The 18154-nt window shown below is 41.4% G+C and overlaps 1 protein-coding gene across 5 annotated transcripts in view; it reads right to left on the bottom strand.

Annotated features, from left to right (window-relative positions):
• Nucleotides 1-18154, bottom strand: part of EIF2AK4 (eukaryotic translation initiation factor 2 alpha kinase 4) — a 100140-nt gene that overhangs the window by 5790 nt on the left and 76196 nt on the right. For 4 of the 5 annotated variants that reach the window (XR_006060344.1, XM_004010439.5, XM_060418589.1 and 1 more), the window contains exons 27-33: nucleotides 17944-18009; nucleotides 14359-14529; nucleotides 13801-13935; nucleotides 10852-10959; nucleotides 10149-10277; nucleotides 8413-8499; nucleotides 2491-2603 (exon numbers count right to left, since the gene is read on the bottom strand). Coding sequence is in view for 4 of the 5 variants with exons in the window: in XM_004010439.5 (XP_004010488.2) it covers nucleotides 2491-2603; nucleotides 8413-8499; nucleotides 10149-10277; nucleotides 10852-10959; nucleotides 13801-13935; nucleotides 14359-14529; nucleotides 17944-18009 (809 nt within the window). In the remaining variant the exon portion in view is untranslated. Of the gene's footprint in view, nucleotides 1-292; nucleotides 571-2490; nucleotides 2604-8412; nucleotides 8500-10148; nucleotides 10278-10851; nucleotides 10960-13800; nucleotides 13936-14358; nucleotides 14530-17943; nucleotides 18010-18154 lie in introns of those variants that run through there. The other variant, XM_060418588.1, reaches the window with a different exon arrangement.

The following is an 18154-nucleotide window of genomic DNA, read 5'->3' as shown; positions in this document are numbered from 1 at the left end:
AATGTTTGCCTGTACTATTACTAATAGTCGCTATTAATTAGCTAACTTTTTTGTTTTCTAAAGCTCTGCCTTTGATTTGGATTCTTAATTCTAATATCTAGAGACTTCAAGAACATGATACACACACCCACACACCCACCCAATTCTAATATCTAGAGACTTCAAGAACATGATACACACACACACACACCCCGCCCCTCCCCCCAGACACACACACACTCGCCCCCTCCCCCCAGACACACACACACACACACACACACACACACACCCCGCCCCCTCCCCCCAGAGCCTGACAGTGAATTTACTCAAGCTAGGTGGAGATGGGCGGGGCCGGGGCCAGGGAAGGCATGCAAGCAAGAACATTGATTTTATATAAGCCAGGATTTCTCAGCCTGACATGTGGGTCAGATAATTCTTTGTTGGGGTGCAGGTGGGGAGTCAGTCCTCTTCACTATAGGATGTTTAACAGCAGCCCTGGTGTTTACTGGGCTTCCCTGGTGGCTCAGTTGGTAAAGAATCCACCTGCAATGCAGGAGACCGGGTTCAGTCCCTGGGTTGGGAAGAGATCGCCTGGAGAAGAAAATGGCAACTCACTCCAATATTCTTGCCTGGCAAATCCCATGGGCACAGGAGCCTGGCTACAGTCCATGGGGTCACACAAGTCAGATATGACCTAATGACTAAACCACCACCACCCTGGTGTTTACTAGATAACAGTAGTAGACAACAACCAGAAATCTCTGCAAATACTGCCAAATGTCCCCTGAAGGGCAAAACTCCGGATTGAGAATTACTGATGTAAGTCAAAAAAAGTATTAAAATTTTTTTTAAATTTATGGCTGTGTTAGATCTTAGTTGCAGCACGCAGGCTCCAGAGCACGTGGGCTCTGCAGTTGTGACACGTGGACTTGGTCGCCCTGTGGCATGTAGGCTCTTAGTTCCCTGACCAGGGATTGAACCAGTGTCCCCTGCACTGCAAGGAGGATTCTCAACCACTGGACCACCAGCGAAGTCCCCCAGTAGAGTACTCTTTTTCTAAGCATAAATAAAAAACTTACAAAAATATAGAAAAGCAAGGGAAATGATCCTTTGTAATCCCACTAATCAAAAATAACTACAATGAAAAATGTGGTTCATCATTCCAGACATTTTTCTGTGTATGAGCTATATATTTTGGTTGCAACAAAAATGGGATCATATCTTATTTGTGGACGTCTTTCCTTATAATAAACTCAGCTTTATTAGAAAAATAATTTTTAAAGGCTGCACAGTATTTCATTGTATTTACTGTAATTTGAGCAATCTTCTATCACTGAATTACTGTGATATTGTAAGTGAGGTTCCCAAAGTGTGGTTCAGAGACCCTGGAGGTCCCTGAGATCCTTTCACAGGTATTTGCAAGGTCAAAAGTATTTTCACAATAATCCTAACAGGTTAATTATCCTTTTATTGGTATCCTTTCATTAATGTGTAATGGAATTTTCCAGAGCCTACATGATGTATATCATAAGAGACTGAATGCAGAAACAGACAATATAAAACAATAATAGTAATAATAAGAATAAAACAATGTAGTTTTTTCTACTTAGCATTAGAGATTACAAAAATTAAAGCAACAATATCTGTAAAACTGTAAAACAATGCTACCTTTCTTACTAAATTTATTTTGTTTTGGAAAATAGTTATTTCCATTAAAACTGTTATTTAGGTTTGCATGTAATGAGTTTATTATTGTTATTTTAGAGTAAGTATTTTTAAAATGTTTACATTTTAGTTTCTAACATAGAAATATTGATCAATATAAACCACATAAATGAAGCTCTTAGGGGGTCCTCAAATAATTTTTAAGGGTATGAAGTGGTTCTGAGACCAAAATTTTTGAGAACTGCTGTTATAAACAATGTGTGTTGATTGACATCTCTGTACTATCCCTATGGAATAATTTTACTGTAAATTCCTGAAGTGGAATTGCTGGGTAATTTTTTTTTTTTTTTTTAGTTTTAAGGCTTTTAACTTTGTTAAATTCCTATGCAGACAGTTGAACCAATTTGCATTGCTGTGATGAGTGAGAACTTTTCCCAGAACATTATTATTTTCCAGAATATTAGATCTTTCAAAACCAGTGGCAAAACAGTACTGCAGTTCACTGACCAAATGAGATACACGACAGCTAGACTGTGGTTCCTCAGGCTTTTCAAAATGATAAAATAATCTTTGACGTGTTATGAAGGACAAATGCTGAGAGTAAGTTATGACTAGTTTTACACAGAGTTATATAATTAAACTACTGAGTTATTCAGAAGCTATACTATGGTTCATTAAAAGTTACCTTTACTATGGTTCATTACAAGTTACGCTGGGGGGAAAAGAAAAGTTATCCTGACCTGTCTTTATCTCCCCAAAGGATCAAACTGACATTTAAAATAAATGTATGAAAATTCTATTTAGGCAGTTGCAGCTGGTTTTTTGGGCTTTTGTTTACTAAGTTACCTGGTAGTCCTCTCATCACTGACTTTAGTCCTCAGTTTCTGTACAACGTGGTCCACGAGATCAGACTCCAGCACACGTTTCTCTGTTTGCCTGTCCTTCTCAAAAGACTTAACCTTAAAAAGAATGAAACAGACCCATCATTTCTAAAGCCAGCAGGCTGAAGAGTACCATAGTAAGACTCTTCAGTCAACAGTTTAGGTTGGTGGCTCTCAACCAGGGGTGATTTTGCTCCCCACAGGGCATCTGGCAGTAACTAGAGGCCTCTGTGGTTGTGACAGCTGTGGGGGTGCTACTGGCATCTGGTGGGTAGATGCTAGGGATGCAGCTCAACATCCTACAACGGACAGGACAACAGGCCCACAAAGAAGCATCTGGCCAAAAATGTCAAAATGTGGCTGCTGAGAAACCCTGTCCAGATTCAAGCAGCTTATTATAGACGACAGAATTAAAAAAAAAAAAAAAAGGCCAAGACAAACCAGCTTCTATTTCATTTGATTCTTTCACATGTTTTCCCCCTTAAACATCCTCGGGTCAGTCACCAAGATTTCTACAACTCCTCCCCCTCCTTTCCAAACCCGTGTCCTGTCATCCCACTTGTATGGCGCCCGTCTGTTCATCTTCACTCCCGTGGCCAGTGCCCTGCCTTGGCTTGGGACAGTCTGATATTCTGCCCTCAGCCGTCCCCAGCTTCAGGTATCCCTCACTCCCTTCCATGTTACATCTCCCTGCGGTTAATGTTTCTTATATACTCTGATGTTCCCTCTGTCCAAAAACATCCACCGGCTCCCCACTAGCTGCTAAATCAAGTTTGGATTCCCTGGTTGGGCATTTTGGCTCTCTATGATCCAGCTAGAACCATATTCTCCTGCTCAAGTGCCCCTCTGCACAATTCTGCTTCACTCCAAATGGACTATTTGGGGTAATTCTGGAATCATTCTCTGCTGGCCTGCCTCTATCTTTGGGACCACCTACTGAAAGAACTGCCATTACTGTTGTTATTCCTTTGCTTAAAAAGCCTTTTTAGTCTGCTGCCCATCCATGGGGGTCCAGTATTAACTGCACCTCCACTCTGAAGACTTCCCTGCTACCTCTGTAGTAATCTCAGGTTGAGGAATCCTCAAAGAATTTTCCTGTAGGACTCTCATGGCGTTGGGCATCTTCTAGCTCATAATCATGCATGAATGTCTTCTGTTCCCCACCAGATTATAGGATCCTTGACAGCAGGACCTGTGGCTTATATGTCCCTGCATCCCTCATGGCCCTAAATTCAATCCCTTCCACACTGTGAATGCTTAATATGCACTTGCTGAATGGGTGAACATAGTGATGTCTTGCCCTTCAAATATAAAGATGCTGCTATTTTATATTTATAAATATACATGTATTTATATATATGCTGCCACTACCAGAGGCAGAAGAGTCAAAAGAGCTGGATGAGCTGGAACAATGTACTGAAGTGAACAAGATCACATTTAACAGAGACAAATATGAGGTCCTGTCATCAAGCCCTCACTGCAGAAGACTGGTCAGATATGGTGACAACTGTGGGAAGGCCAGTGGGTTTCAGCTGATGATGAATTCAGGAGGACCAAAAGAGCTACATGGTAGATAAAGTTAGTTTACTTATTTATAGGCTGTATTAGGAGAAATATGTTATCTGGATTGAGGGAGTTTACAGATCCTTCTTGTTTAGTCAGAATATGCTTAGAGCACGTGTAGAATTCTATTATCACATTTAAGGACAGACACTGACAAAGTTAAATGTGTCTAAAGGAGGTTAACTAGGAGGGTGAAGGATTTGGAAAATCACTTTATGAGGAATGGCTTAAGTAACTGGAATGTTTAAACCAGAAAAGAGGACACTTAAAGTGGTCCACTGTATGGCAGTGGTCTCCTAAAATTCATGTGAAGGTAGTTAAGAGAAAGAGGAGGAATTAGACTTGTTATTTTGACCATTCTAGAGGCAGAAATAGGACCAATGAATGTAAATTTGGGGAAGCAGATTTTGATTCAAGATTTTAAAATTTGCTGATCATTATAGCAGTGGGTTATGATGCTATAATTATCTAGCAGAGGCTAGTTGGTCATGTCTTGGTAATATTACAGGAGCAGTCACTGCTCTGGAAGAGGTGTGATCAGTAGGACTTGGGTCATTTATGATTTCGTGACTTATCAAGCAGGCTAACAGTGAAGACTTACAAACATTCCCATGAAGAACTTACTACTATAAGAACTACCTTCCTGCCTTAAATGACTAGAAAACCAGACAAAATATATAAATACTGTTTTTCAGACACTGGACAACAAGTAGTGGAGGACTGTTATTCTGAGAGGAGGGGAATGAAGTGAACCTTGGAGTGCCCCAGATAACTGTGCTGAGGAGGTCTGCAGACTGCAGTGCAGGGAGAAGGAGCCTAAGGCCAGGAGTCTTGTTGAGCTGGGAAGACAGACTAGAGGTTAGGTAGGCCAGGATGCCTAGAAACTGTGGGGCAGAGGACTGAAGAGGAGAGTTACACCCAGAGAAAGAAAGATTTCTCAAGCTCTGCAGAGAAGTCCACTCACATCTTTGGCAGAGAACTGATCTGTGCATGGGAGAGAGGGAACTATCCAAGGCTGGGGAAACAACCAGCAGAAATGAGCAGGCATACCTGAAATCCACAGGAATGGGAATAGTTCTTGTTCTTACAGAGTGGAGAGACCTCATAATCCATGGAACCTAAGGCAGAATCCTCCAAAGGGCACTGCCTTAGGAGTGGGGCTAAATTAGATCTAGACTAAATGCTGTCCTAACAAAACTTAAAGGCTGGAAAGGATGAAGCAAAAGTCAAGGATATTAACTACATCCCAGAACAAAGTCCAGCAGTATGTAAAGGAACATAAGGGTAATTACCTGGCTGTTTAGTGGTTAGGACTGGGAGCTTTCACTGCCATGGCCCGGGGTTCAATCCCCATTCAGGAACTAAGATCCTGAAAGCTGTGCAGTGTAGCCAGAAAAAAAAAAAAAAACAAAAAAAAAAGCAGGGGGTGGGGGAGGGGACATAATAAAACACAGTACAGAAAAATGTAAACTTCATAATGTCTAATAACTACTCACAAGTTAACAGGCATAAAAAGAAGAAGGAAAATATGATTCATAACCAGGAGAAATTCAGACCAAAAATGTCAAGATGATGGAATTAAAAATGACTATTATAAAGAATGTAAAGGAAATAAGAACTATGATGAGGGAAGGAATGGAAGACATTTTTTAAAAACAACACAAATGTAACTTACACAGATGAAAAAACTTCAATACCTGAAATAGGAAATGCACTGGACGGGATTAATAGCAGATAAGATACTGCAGAAAAGATCAGTGAATGATCCAGAAGAAAGCACATACAGAGAGAAAAAGCAAACAAAACCCACAAAAGAACAGCCTCAATGAGCTGTGCTGCTGCTGCTGCTGCTAAGTCACTTCAGTTGTGTCTGACTCTGTGCAACCCCATAGATGGCAGCCCACCAGGCTCCCCTGTCCCTGGGATTCTCCAGGCAAGAACACTGGAGTGGGTTGCCATTTCCTTCTCCAATGCATGAAAGTGGAAAGTGAAAAGTGAAAGTGAAGTCGCTCAGTTTTGTCTGACTCTTAGTGACCCCATGGCCTGCAGCCGACCAGGCTCCTCCGTCCATGGGATTTTCCAGGCAAGAGTACTGGAGTGGGGTGACATTGCCTTCTCCAGTGAGCTGAGGGACAATATCAAATGATTAACCTTCTGTAATCAGACTCCCAGAAGGAAAAGGGACAGAAAAGTCTGAATAATTTCCAAATTTTATGGAAACTGTAAGTCTACAGTTCAAAGAAGCTCTGTGAATACCAACCATTAGAACATAAAGCATGACACCAAGGCACATCATATTCAAATTACAGAAAACTAGTGACAGAAGAAAATCGTAAAAAGGTGTCAGAAGATAAAAAGATAAATTACAGACAGATGATCAAAGCAGACTTTTAAACAGAAACTATCAGGTCAGAAGACAATAAAACACAATGTTCAAAGTGCAAAAGGAAAAACATATATCATGAATCATATATCTAGCAAAAATATCTCTCAAAAATGAAGGTGAAGTGAAGACTTTCTCAGACTAGTAACAGTTGAGAGAATTCATCACTTGTAGACCTGCACTAATCAGAAATAATAAGAAATTCTTCAGGCAGAAGGAAAATAAAATCAGAATGCTATCTGGCTGAACACAAAGGAATAAACAGTTCCAGGAATGGTAAATATATGGGTAAATATAAAGGATGTGTGTGTGTGCTCAGTTGTGTCCGATTCTTTGCGACCCATGCACTGTAGCCTGCCAGGCTCCTTGGTCCATGGATTTTCCAGGCAAGAGTACTGAAGTGGGCTGCTATTTCCTCCTCTAGGGAATCTTCTTGACCCAGGGATTGAACCCATATTTCTTGCATTGCAGGTGAATTTTTTTACTGCTTAGCTATAGAGGAAGCCCTATAAAGGACATTCCCTCTTTATTTCAAAAACCTCTGTAAAAGGTAATTGATTAATAAAAACCAAAATACAATGTATTATGAAGTTAGTAACATACTTAGAAAACAGATTGGCAGCAATAGCACAAAAGATGGTGGGGGAAATGCAAGTATTTGGTTTTAAGGTTCTTATACTACATGTGAAGGCATACAGTAGTTTTTGAAGGCAGAATTTTCAAGTTGTATACTACAAACCCTAGAGAAGTCATTAAAAAATACCACTAAAAATAAGAGTTATAGTCAGTAAACCAGTGATAGAGATAAAATGGAATAAAAACTATTTGATCTAAAAACAAAGCCTGAAAAGAGAAAAAAAAAAAGGGGAGAAAAAAGAACAGATGGAACAAACAAAACAAATAGCAAAATGGTAGATTTAAGCCCAACCATTTCAATAACTGCATAACATATAAATTATTTAACCATTTCAATAAAAGGCAGGGAATGTCAAAAAATGGATAAGAAAAGCAAACCTCAACTAGTGACTGTCTCTAAATCCAAATTTAGCAGAATGAAGAAAAAAAAAGGAAATCAATAAAATAGAACACAAATGAACAAAAAATAGAGAAAAATGACATAAAAAGCTGGTTTTCTGAAGACAAAATTGATAAAGCTCTAGCTAGGGTGATCAGGAAAAAAAAAAGGCAGGGGGAGATATAAATTACCATATCAGGAATGAAAGGGAATATCACTACAGATCCTACAGATAGTAAGAGGAATATTTGAATACTTAGGTGAAATGGAATATAAACTACCAAAACTCAAGGAGAAAGAGGCAATCTGACAGCCCTGTATCTAGGTCCCAGTGTTTTTACTGGTGAATTTTAGCAAATATTTAAGAATGAAATAATACCAATTCTACAACAACATTATCCAGAGAACAGAGGATCCAACTCATTTATGAAGCCGAAATCACTCTGCTATCAAAACCAGACAAAGACATTAAAAGGAAAAGACAAAGGGAAAATACATTGATTTTTCTCCCTTTAAAAATAGAAATAAAGGTTATGAGGTAATCTATTTATGAACTTTTTGGGTTAACTACAACACAGTAAAATTGGTTAGGAAGTTAACTAGAGATATGTCTGCCAGGAGATATTAGCTATAGTTATTATTTTTATCTCCTTAAAGGGAGAAAAAAGTAGAGAAAAAACCTAGTTATAGCTTTTTAATTTTTTTTAAGTTCAAAGAAAAGTGTTCAGATTCAGATTCTCTCTTCCTTATTTCATACACTTTTTCCCAAAAACAGGCCTAGCAATTCAAAAGGAGAATGAAATAATGGGTTTCCACTCATGCCCAAGGCCAGGACAGGACCTCAGTGGGAAGGTTGGGCGTTCCATGGTTAATACAGTTTGGGAAATCTGATTGTTGAATTGTGAAAGATTTCCTCTGGTCTTTACCTTGACATGGCTTCCTTCTTTATCCGAGACAAGGGCCACATAGGTGATTTCATGATGTCTGCAGTACTCTTGTAATTCCTCTTGGGACTGAAACAAATAAACACCAAGCACTTGGAACAGCTTCAAGTAGTTAAGGAGAATGAAAACACTATGCTCAGTGTGTTCTCAAAGTGAATAACTAAACATGTTGATCTTATGGTTTATATAAATAAATATTAAGCAAGAAGAGTATAGAATTCAAAGGAGGAATAAGATTTCTTTTGTTTCCTGTGCTTTCACTATTGTTCTAAGGGGCCATATCACTCAGTGTGGTCAGGACATAGTAAGAGGTTTTCAAAAGCTTCACATCTTGATGGTTGCTAAATATTCACACACACACACACACACACACACACACACACACACACACTCAGTGTGGTCAGGACATAGTAAGAGGTTTTCAAAAGCTTCACATCTTGATGGTTGCTAAATATTCACACACACACACACACACACACACACACACACACACAGGGAAAAGGCCTTAGGGGAAAATAAAGGCAACAAAAGAAACAGTAGAAGGTGAAAAGCAGAATTGAAGCATAAAGCAAAGAAGTATCAGAGCAGAGAAGCCTGCAGGGGACACCCCTGTGCTGGGCTGAAATCACCATCACTGAGCTTATAATTTTACTTTAAGACAGAACACTTCTCTAACAATTTATGAAACAAGTAAGTGGAATAGGATACTGCTCTGTTAAACGATTATAATTTATTGCTCAGCATACTTCTGACATGAATTTTTATATAACACACACAAAAATGGACAGCAGCAGCTGCTGGCAGGTAATGTGGAATAAACAGGTGGAAGGGTAGGGTTCTGTTCCCTAGGCGTCTCTTCATGCTCTGGGGCACCATGAGTGAGGGTGAATGTGTGTACAGCTTGGAGGACCACCTGGTAATGCAGCCCCTTCTGTGATCTGCTTGCAGAGAAGTCAGCCATCTGAAGGCCCCTGACTCTAAAGGGTAGGCCAGGTGCTCGGTGGTGCCATTCTTCTCATCTCCACCCCCAGAGCAGGAGTTAAGCCAGCTGTCAGAGGCCCGAGGAGACAAAGCTAAAAACACTAGACACAGAATGCCTCTAGGAAGTGTGCTGGGCTAGATAATGGCCCTGCAAAGATGTCCACATCCTCACCCCTGGGAGCCTGTGACTATGGTATCTTATATGGTAAAAGGGATTTTGCAGATTGATTAAAGATCTTGAGATGGGGAGATTATCCTGGGTTATCAGGATGGGCCCAGTATAATCACAATGGTCCTGGTAAAAAGGAACAGGAGGGTCAATTTGAGATAGAAGGACAGAAACGTAGTGCAGAGGAAAGAAGGTGCTACCCTACTGAGTCTGAAGATGGAGGAAAGGGCCACAAGCAGGCCTGTAGGAGGCTTCTAGGTGCTGGAAAAGGCAAGGCAGTGGATTCTCCTACTAAAGTCTTCAGAAGGAACCAGCCTTACCAGACACCATGATTTTAGCCCAGTGAAAGTGACTTCAAGCTTCTGAATTCCAGAAGTGTAAGATAACAAATAAGTGCTGTTTTAAACCATTTAGTTTGGTAATTTGTTACTCCAACAATCAGAAACTCCTACAGGAAGCAATTGAAATCACAGAGATAGTTTGGCAGAAACTAAAGCCATAGACGCTGATTTGCTGTTGAAGCCATGACTAGGCGCCCTCTACTCACAGGCGCCTTTTGTCTCCTTACCTGTGACCAGTCATACATGATTTCTGCTGTGATTCCAGCTGACCAGAGTTTCTGGGTTAGGTTGATGGCCCTGGACATGGACATCTGACCAACACTTACAACCAGGAGGTCACAAGAGCTTACTGTAACCTGGATCAGAAACATTGATTACATTTAGAGGAGGGAGATTCCAGGCATGTATGTGAGACCACGGAGGCAGCACTCATATGGAAACAGGCACCTTAAAAATCACATACAGCAACATAAATGCACAAGTCTTTGCTTCAAAATGACATGGTAAAAAAAAATGACACAGTCAGAAAATTTTTATATTAGTTTTTTAAGATAAAAGACTTGAAATTATTTCTAAATCATTAGGAAGATATTCTTTTTCTCTGGGAAAACTAATCTTGCCTGAAACATAGATGAAAAAACCATTTATTTGTAGAATTATGACCAGAGGGCTTTGATATGAATCTGTTAACAAGGGTAATCTCTCACATTTATGTAGCATATTACAGATAAGGAGAGTCAGGCTACTGGACTAAGGTCCCCCAGCTAGAAAGCAGAGGCTAAGTATCGACACCAAGACTTAGGCTTGTCCCTCACAGCAAAGACAGTCTCCCAAACCTCAGTCTATAACTACTACATCTGGGGCTCCATGTGAATGACTACAAAAGGAGAGCCATCTCAGAGCATGCTGGAAAGCAGAGCTAGTACTTACAGGCTCTTCCATGTTGAGGACAGCAGTGGTTATCTTGTCTATGGCTATGCTGACCCCGATGGCAGCAGGAACTGGCCCCAGAGCCTGTGGTCCTCTAAACTGGGGAATCTGTGGAGAGACAGACGGCTCTGGTTATGAAATGGGGAAGAAAGTGTGATGATAGGAAAAGCGATGATTTGGGGGCATGCACTCTAATAGCAACTTATCAAAGGGTTCAACAAAATAAAGTGTGTCAGAGTGTGTGTGTGCATGTGTGTGTGTAGCAAGAGAGAGAAGCAAGCAAACCTGCAAATTCAGGAGATGTTAACGAATGCTGCACCGAGCTCTGCACTGTTCAGTTTGGCAGCCACTAGCCACATGGGGCTTGAGTATGTGAAATGTCTAATCTGAACTGACGTTTGCTGTACATGTGAAACACACTGGTTGCAAAGACTCAGAATGGAAAAGAATATAAAATAGCTTCTTAATAATTTTTAGATATTTGATTACATGTTGAAATAGTATTTGGGTATACTGGGTTAAACAAATGCTAACTGTAAAGACTTAGAAAAAATGTAAATAGCACCTTAATAATTAAAAAATTTTGATTACATGCTTACATATTATTTTAGATATATTGGGTTAAATAAAATACATTATTAAAATTAATGCCACCTTTTTCTTTTTACTTACTTTATGTTACTAGATAATTTAAAGTTGGATACATAGGTTCTGGACCAAGATGGGTAGATACACTTCTCCCTGTTCCTCTAAGTACAGCTAAAACCCCCGGACACTACAGATAAAACAAACATTAGACGACTCTGAGAGTGGAGAGAAGATGGCAGGCTGACCAGGGACCATGGGGTCCGAGGAACCACATGTGGTGAGTTCCCTGGGTTTGGTTTTTTGCCTCTTGTACCCAGGACTGAGTGCTGGAGAAACTGTCATCCCAGAAATGCCAAGGAGAACAAACAAAAAAGCCCCAAGGAAAATCTGATCTCTCTGGTCAAAAAAAATCAAGAAAGGGGCAACCAGCAAGACAGCAAATCTGTAGACAATACTAGCCCTGGTTGGCCAAATGTTACAGAAGAAGCATAGACACTCCCACTCATGGCTGAGTGGGGTCAAGACATTCCCCCTTACCCAGAGAGGCCCCACCAAGTCCCAGGAGGGTGGTATCTGAGAACACCGAGGGGAGCCGGGACTTTCTGATCTGTGGGAGTAATGCTTCCCCTCGTGGTGTCAGTGCAGACCAGGATCCCCAACTTCCACCCCACCCAAGTGGTAACAAGGTGCCCCTCCCCTCTTGGGTGGTGCCAGAGGACGCTGAATGGAAGCTGGAACTTTCACCACTTTCCAGCAGTAACAAGGCCGCCTGCCAACTCCCCAACCCGGATACAACTGAAAATCAGGCATCGTAACAAGGGCCAGGATCTCAAAGTGAATGAGAAAAGGCAAATCGACAGACACCAACAAAATGAAACAGATGTAAGAATTATCAGACAAGGATTTTAAAGCAACCAGCATAAAAATGCTACAATAGGAATCATAAATGGGCTTGAAACAAATAAAAAAAGCAAGGAAGTGGGAGACAAAAAACTCACTGGATGGGCCCAACAGCATAAATGGAGATAACAGGAAAAACAATCAGAAACTGAAGATAAAATCACTAAACAACAGAGAAAAGAGACTGTAAAGAAAGATGTCCCAGAACCATAGGAGCATAACAAAAGATGTAACATTTGTGTTATCCGAGTTCTAGAAAGAGAGAAAAAGTAAAGCTGAAAAAATTGTGGAAAAAATAATGCCGCATACTATGCTGGATAGTGGTCAAAGTTCCAGCTTCCCATTCAGCCTCCTCCGGCACACCCCAGAGGGGAGGAGGGCCTTGTTACCGCTTGGGTGAGGGTGGAAGTAAGGGATCCCGGCCTCCACTGACTCTGCTGGTGGGAGGCGCACTACCCCGAGGCAGATATGGAAGTCCTGACTCCCCACTGAACCCTCTCTGAGGCCTGCTGGTGCTTGGTAGAAGGCTTATTAGCAAAAGACAAACCTATAGATTCAAGAAGCTGGGAAAAATCAAATAACAGGACAAATCCCAAGAAAGTCCTGCCAAGACACATAATTGAACTTCAAACTAAAAGCAAAAAAAAAAACAAAAAAAAATCTTAAAAGCATCAAGAGTCATCTTTCCTATAGGGGAAAAATAATTCAAATAACCCAGATTTCTCATCAGAATCCAGAAATTTTGGGTAAATACAGTAAACTTTCTTCTTTTCTTGAGTTTTTCAGAGTTCAACACTGGAAGCAAAAAGCACAACACTGTTTGATGTGGACCTCAATGTACACTGAGGAAATATTTAAGACAATCATATATAGGGGATGAGTAAAGGACATAAAGGAGTTAAGGTTCTATTACTATATTCCACTGTATCTCAACTGTGGTGGTAATTACAGGGATTTACATATGTGATAAAAATGGCTCAGAATTAGACATGTACTGTATGTGGAGGTCCGTGTCCTGGGCTTGGTATTTTATTATGGTTATACCAGCTTTAACCATTGGAAGAAACGGGATAAAAAGTACACAAGACCTCTCTGTACTATCTCTGCAATATCCTGTAACCCTATTAGCTATTTACACAAAAGTTAAAAATAGTACAAATGCATTTCATAAGACATTTCTATTCCTAGTTGAAATATATATAGGTGTTCAGTAATACCAGTGATTCAATTTTTCTGTAGTTTCAAAACATTTCTTCCCTGGTGGTCCAGTGGCTAAGATTCAATGCTCCCAAGGCACAGGGTCCGAGTTCGATCCCTGGTTTGGGAACTAGATTCCATATACCACAACTAAGAGTTTGCATGCCACAGCAAAGATCAAAGCTCCCACGTATGGCAACTAAGACCCGGTGCAGCCAAATAAGTAAATATTAAAATAACAAGCTGAGGAAGAAGTGCCCTCACCAGCAGGTCATATCTACCACCAGCTGCAAGGATTTCAGATATAGCCCTTTGCCTCCGTCTGATGAATGCCACAAACTGGAAGATGATTCCGCTATGCTGCTGCACCTTGTAGACCAAGCCCAAATTGATCAGGACCTGTCAAGGGAAATGCCACACGGATGTGTCAAGGGCTTGAGATTTAAAGAGTGTGCAATGCTGAAGACCTCATTTTCTATCATGAACATCAGAACAATATATTTAGTATAAACAAAATATTCAGTACACAGTCTGTTGGACCACAGCCTACCAAGTAAGAGGAGCTCTGTTCTTTTCAAGAATAACCACCTCTCTTGAGGCTGACATAGTAAGAATTACCACACAATAGGAATTGTGATGCTCACAAAGAAATTCTGATATAAGCCAAAATTATTACTAGGTATCAAATGTTCCAAAATGTGGAAAGCAGCATCCTTCTGGAAAAATAAAACACTTAACTAGCATTAAAATAAAACCCATTTCCCCCTTGTGTTATTATTAATGCTACAAATTTGCGCTGCCAGAATCAAACAACCGCCAAACCTGTAACTTTATGCCAAATTTCTTCAACAGTCCAACGACCTCCTCCAGATCTTTTAAGCCGTACTTCACCAACTGGGCAACACCTGTTTTCTGTTTTACTAATGAATTTATGGTTGGGGTTAGATCTTGCAGCTCTCCCTTCTGCTCAATAAATTTGTAGAGTCGACACAGCTGGAAAGCAAGGAGGCACAGTTAGCTTCCAAAATCCATGGCCAGAAAGACTCACTTTGCTGCATGTTTCCTATACACAGGGGGGAGTGGCAGAGCTCTTGCACCTCCAAAAGGGTAGATTTTGTGGTCAAGGCTAATTTTAGTCTTTTCCACAGTCCCCACTAAGGATCATTGTTTTCCAACAACTCTAAGGCACCTCGCAGAAGTACTCCAGGTCCCTACTCACAGTTCATTTTCAGTCCCACACACAGCGAATGCCGACCCCAGCAGAGCAGACCCTGACACTAACAGAGCCTCCATTATATGTATTTTCAGGCCAGTATTGTTCCTCTTTGCCTTCTTCATGCTTGTGAAATTCCATGACTATAGGCATGTCAACGAGGGACAGGAAGGCAAGGTCTGACTCGTTCTAACACTACACTGAATTAGGATGGGTATTTCCTGTCCTCCCTTGAATAATTCCTACTTGTAGGCTTGAGATGCAGTTTGGATACCACCTCCTACAGGCAGCCCCCAATGCCTTCTCTTCCAGCTCAGACCTCATCCCAGATCCCAGCTCTCCGCAGCTGTACTCGTCGTCTTCGCCAGGAGGGGGCAGCAGCTAGCAATGATCCATCTGTGGACCGGGCACAGGCCCTGGCCCAGTGCAGTTAAAGAGGAATTAACTATGATCATAAAACCAGAAAAAAAGACTCCAGGGGCTAACGTGGAAACTAACAGGCAAAACTATAGCTACTTTGAGACTATAGGCAGACAGAACCTGGTTCATCTATAACCAGGTACATGGAATTGAAGAGCTGAATGAAGACTTATGAATGAAACTTAAGGTAGTTCCATAATCATAAATCACTTATATTTAAAAAAAAACCCCAAAGTGTTAATAATTTCTTTAGTATCTTAAAGGTAACATTTAAAAATTTTATGTCTTTGATTTTACTTTTTTCTTAATAAGATTTTTTAAAAAATTATATTATCCCATTAATCAGAGAAGGAAATGGCAACCCTCTCCAGTGTTCTTGCCTGGAGAATCCCGTGAACAGACGAGCCTGGCAGGTCCCAGTCCATGGGGTCACAGGAGGCAGACACAACTCAGTGACTAAACCACCACCACCACCCCATTAATAAACCACCAGAAGCATCAGAATTTACACCCCCAGATTCTGGTACTCAACCTATCACCAAGTAACTCCATGTACCGTGGGATAAGTCACACATCTCTTTGGGCTTTAGGTGCCTTGTCTGTAAAATATGAAGACTGGGCCAGATATTTGAAACTTCCCTGCAGTATTTCTACTCCCTCTTCTAATACTCTTAGGGTTCCCTTTTAAAATAATGAGAGTACCAAACGCCTATGCATGCTAAGTCACTTCAGTTGTGTCCGACTTTTTGCGACACTATAGCCCATCAGGCTCCTCTGTCCCTGAGAATTCTTTAGGCAGGAATACTGGAGTGGGTGACCATGCCGTCCTCCAGGGGATCTTCCTGACTTAGGGACTGAACCCAGGTCTCTTATGTCTCCTGTGTTGGCAAGCGGGTTCTTTACCACTGAGCCACCTGGAAAGCCCACCAATGCCTATATTAGATACTAATTTTTCCATTCTGAACTAATCAAACACACAACTTTGAATTAACGCTTAATATCAAATGACTGGGCTTCCCAGGTGGTGCTAGCAGTGAAGAGTCCACCTGCTAAAGAAGGGACGTTAAGAGACACAGGTTCGATCCCTGGGTTGGGAAGATCCCCAGGAGGCGGGCACGGCAACCCACTCCAGTACTCTTGCCTGGAAGATCCCATGGACAGAGGAGCCTGGTGGGCTAGGGTCCATGGGCCTGCAGAGTCGGACACGACAAGCGGCTGAGCATACATGCACATCACATGACTAATGGGTAGAGATTCAGCAAAAAGCAAAGCAGCTGACATTTTAGCAACCAATGTGGCTATCTTGTGCAAGCGTGAAGTATTTTGAAATGTGATATTAGTTCAGAGAACCTTTTAGGCTTGAACCATTTTAAAGAGTCACTGAACTGGGCAGTTTCTTGGACAGATTCTTTGTGTTATTTATACATGGGACTATTTCTGCACATGGCTATGTGCTATGTACATATCTAGGGTATTGCATAAATACTGTCCTTTGTACTAGAATATTATGTCATTGAATCACTCTGTAGTTATTAATACCTCCTATAATAGTTAACATTTAAAATGCAATCTGGTCTAATTTCCAGAGTTCCTAGCGCTATGTATCTGGTTTACTTTCCCAACCTGCAAACTATTAATATTTGAGTGAGTTCTTTAAACTGTGACACCCCGTGAAAGTTGTGAGCTGAGGGTAGACACATACTGGATGGATGCCCTTATGGCTTTTAAAGGCCAATATGAAAGAAGAAGTTGAAAGCAGTCCATGGACTCTTCCACTGACCTCTCTCTACATCCCTAGCCCTGTGCCTGACACATGGTAGGCGCCCTAGAATCTGAATAACTCTGCCCGGCCTGCACACCATCATATTTTATTTTATCCCATAAGTGAAGTTTGCTCATCACCGTAGGGTTCCCAGGTGGCTCAGTGGTAAAGAATCTGCCTGCCAAGCAGGAGACATGGGTTCCATCCCTGGGTGGGGATGATCCCCTGGGGAAGGAAATGGTAACCCACTTCAGTATTCTTGCCTGGGAAATCCCATGGACAGAGGAGCCTGGTGGGACACAGTCCATGGGGCTGCAAGAGACTTAGTGGCTAAATGACAACAGGATTATGTAACTGAGTGTCAGACCAGGTCTAGAAGGGCTCTGGGAAAGTAAAAAAAAGAAAAAAAAAAAAAACACTTCTCTTAAATAAATATTCAGGAAAATGTAAGAAATCCCTGTTGTCTTTTGCTTTTCAGGGGCTCAGTTAAGTCAGAGTGACTGGCAAAGATCTGGGCCCAACCTCATGCTCGAAGAGAGAAACGACAAACCTATTTGCCCTGTGAGATTTTCCTCACTGCCAGTGAGATTTTAGGAGTAGGTAATGCCCCAGAAAAGCCAGAGCTATAATGCAGCTCTGAGGTGCTGGAAGACTAGGAGGTGGGGAGGCCTGTGAGGTGGAGCTCTGTGTCGCAAACGATCCTGAAGAATCTACTTCAGCAGAGGCCGAGCAGCGTGAGGTATGCTTGGCAGGAGGCTCCACCGAGCACAGCCTTGGCAAGGAGTGTGAAGAGAAGGATATGGTGTCAGGAAAACAGCATGGAGACGCATTCTTTGATCATGGCCCTGATTTCTCCTCCCCTAATTCCAGACGTTGCCATGGCAGCTACTTGAGGGAAAAACTGTCTGAGGTGGCGGGAAGCGCCGCTGCCTGACTGCAGTGAGAATTTGGCATTTTCTGGAATCACAGTGTTACAGGGACAGCCGTAATCACACCATTGAAAGATACTTACACTATTTGATGACAAGGATAGATTACAAAATTTAGCTTCCACTTCTCTCCTCGTCAGCTTTTCTGTCTAATGGAGAAGAAGGAGGTAACAATGAGAGTCACATTTGGCCTGAACAAGGTACAGTTTCCAGGCTAATTCTGACAGGCGTATCCTTCGTTTTGGACAAACTGCTCCTCATCACGAAAGATGGATTAACTGATTAAAAGACTTT

Source organism: Ovis aries, chromosome 7, assembly GCF_016772045.2.
Source record: "Ovis aries strain OAR_USU_Benz2616 breed Rambouillet chromosome 7, ARS-UI_Ramb_v3.0, whole genome shotgun sequence".
In the NCBI taxonomy this organism is placed as follows: domain Eukaryota; kingdom Metazoa; phylum Chordata; class Mammalia; order Artiodactyla; family Bovidae; genus Ovis; species Ovis aries.
Note: the sequence above shows the minus strand (reverse complement) of the source record. Positions and strands in the feature narration are given on the sequence as shown.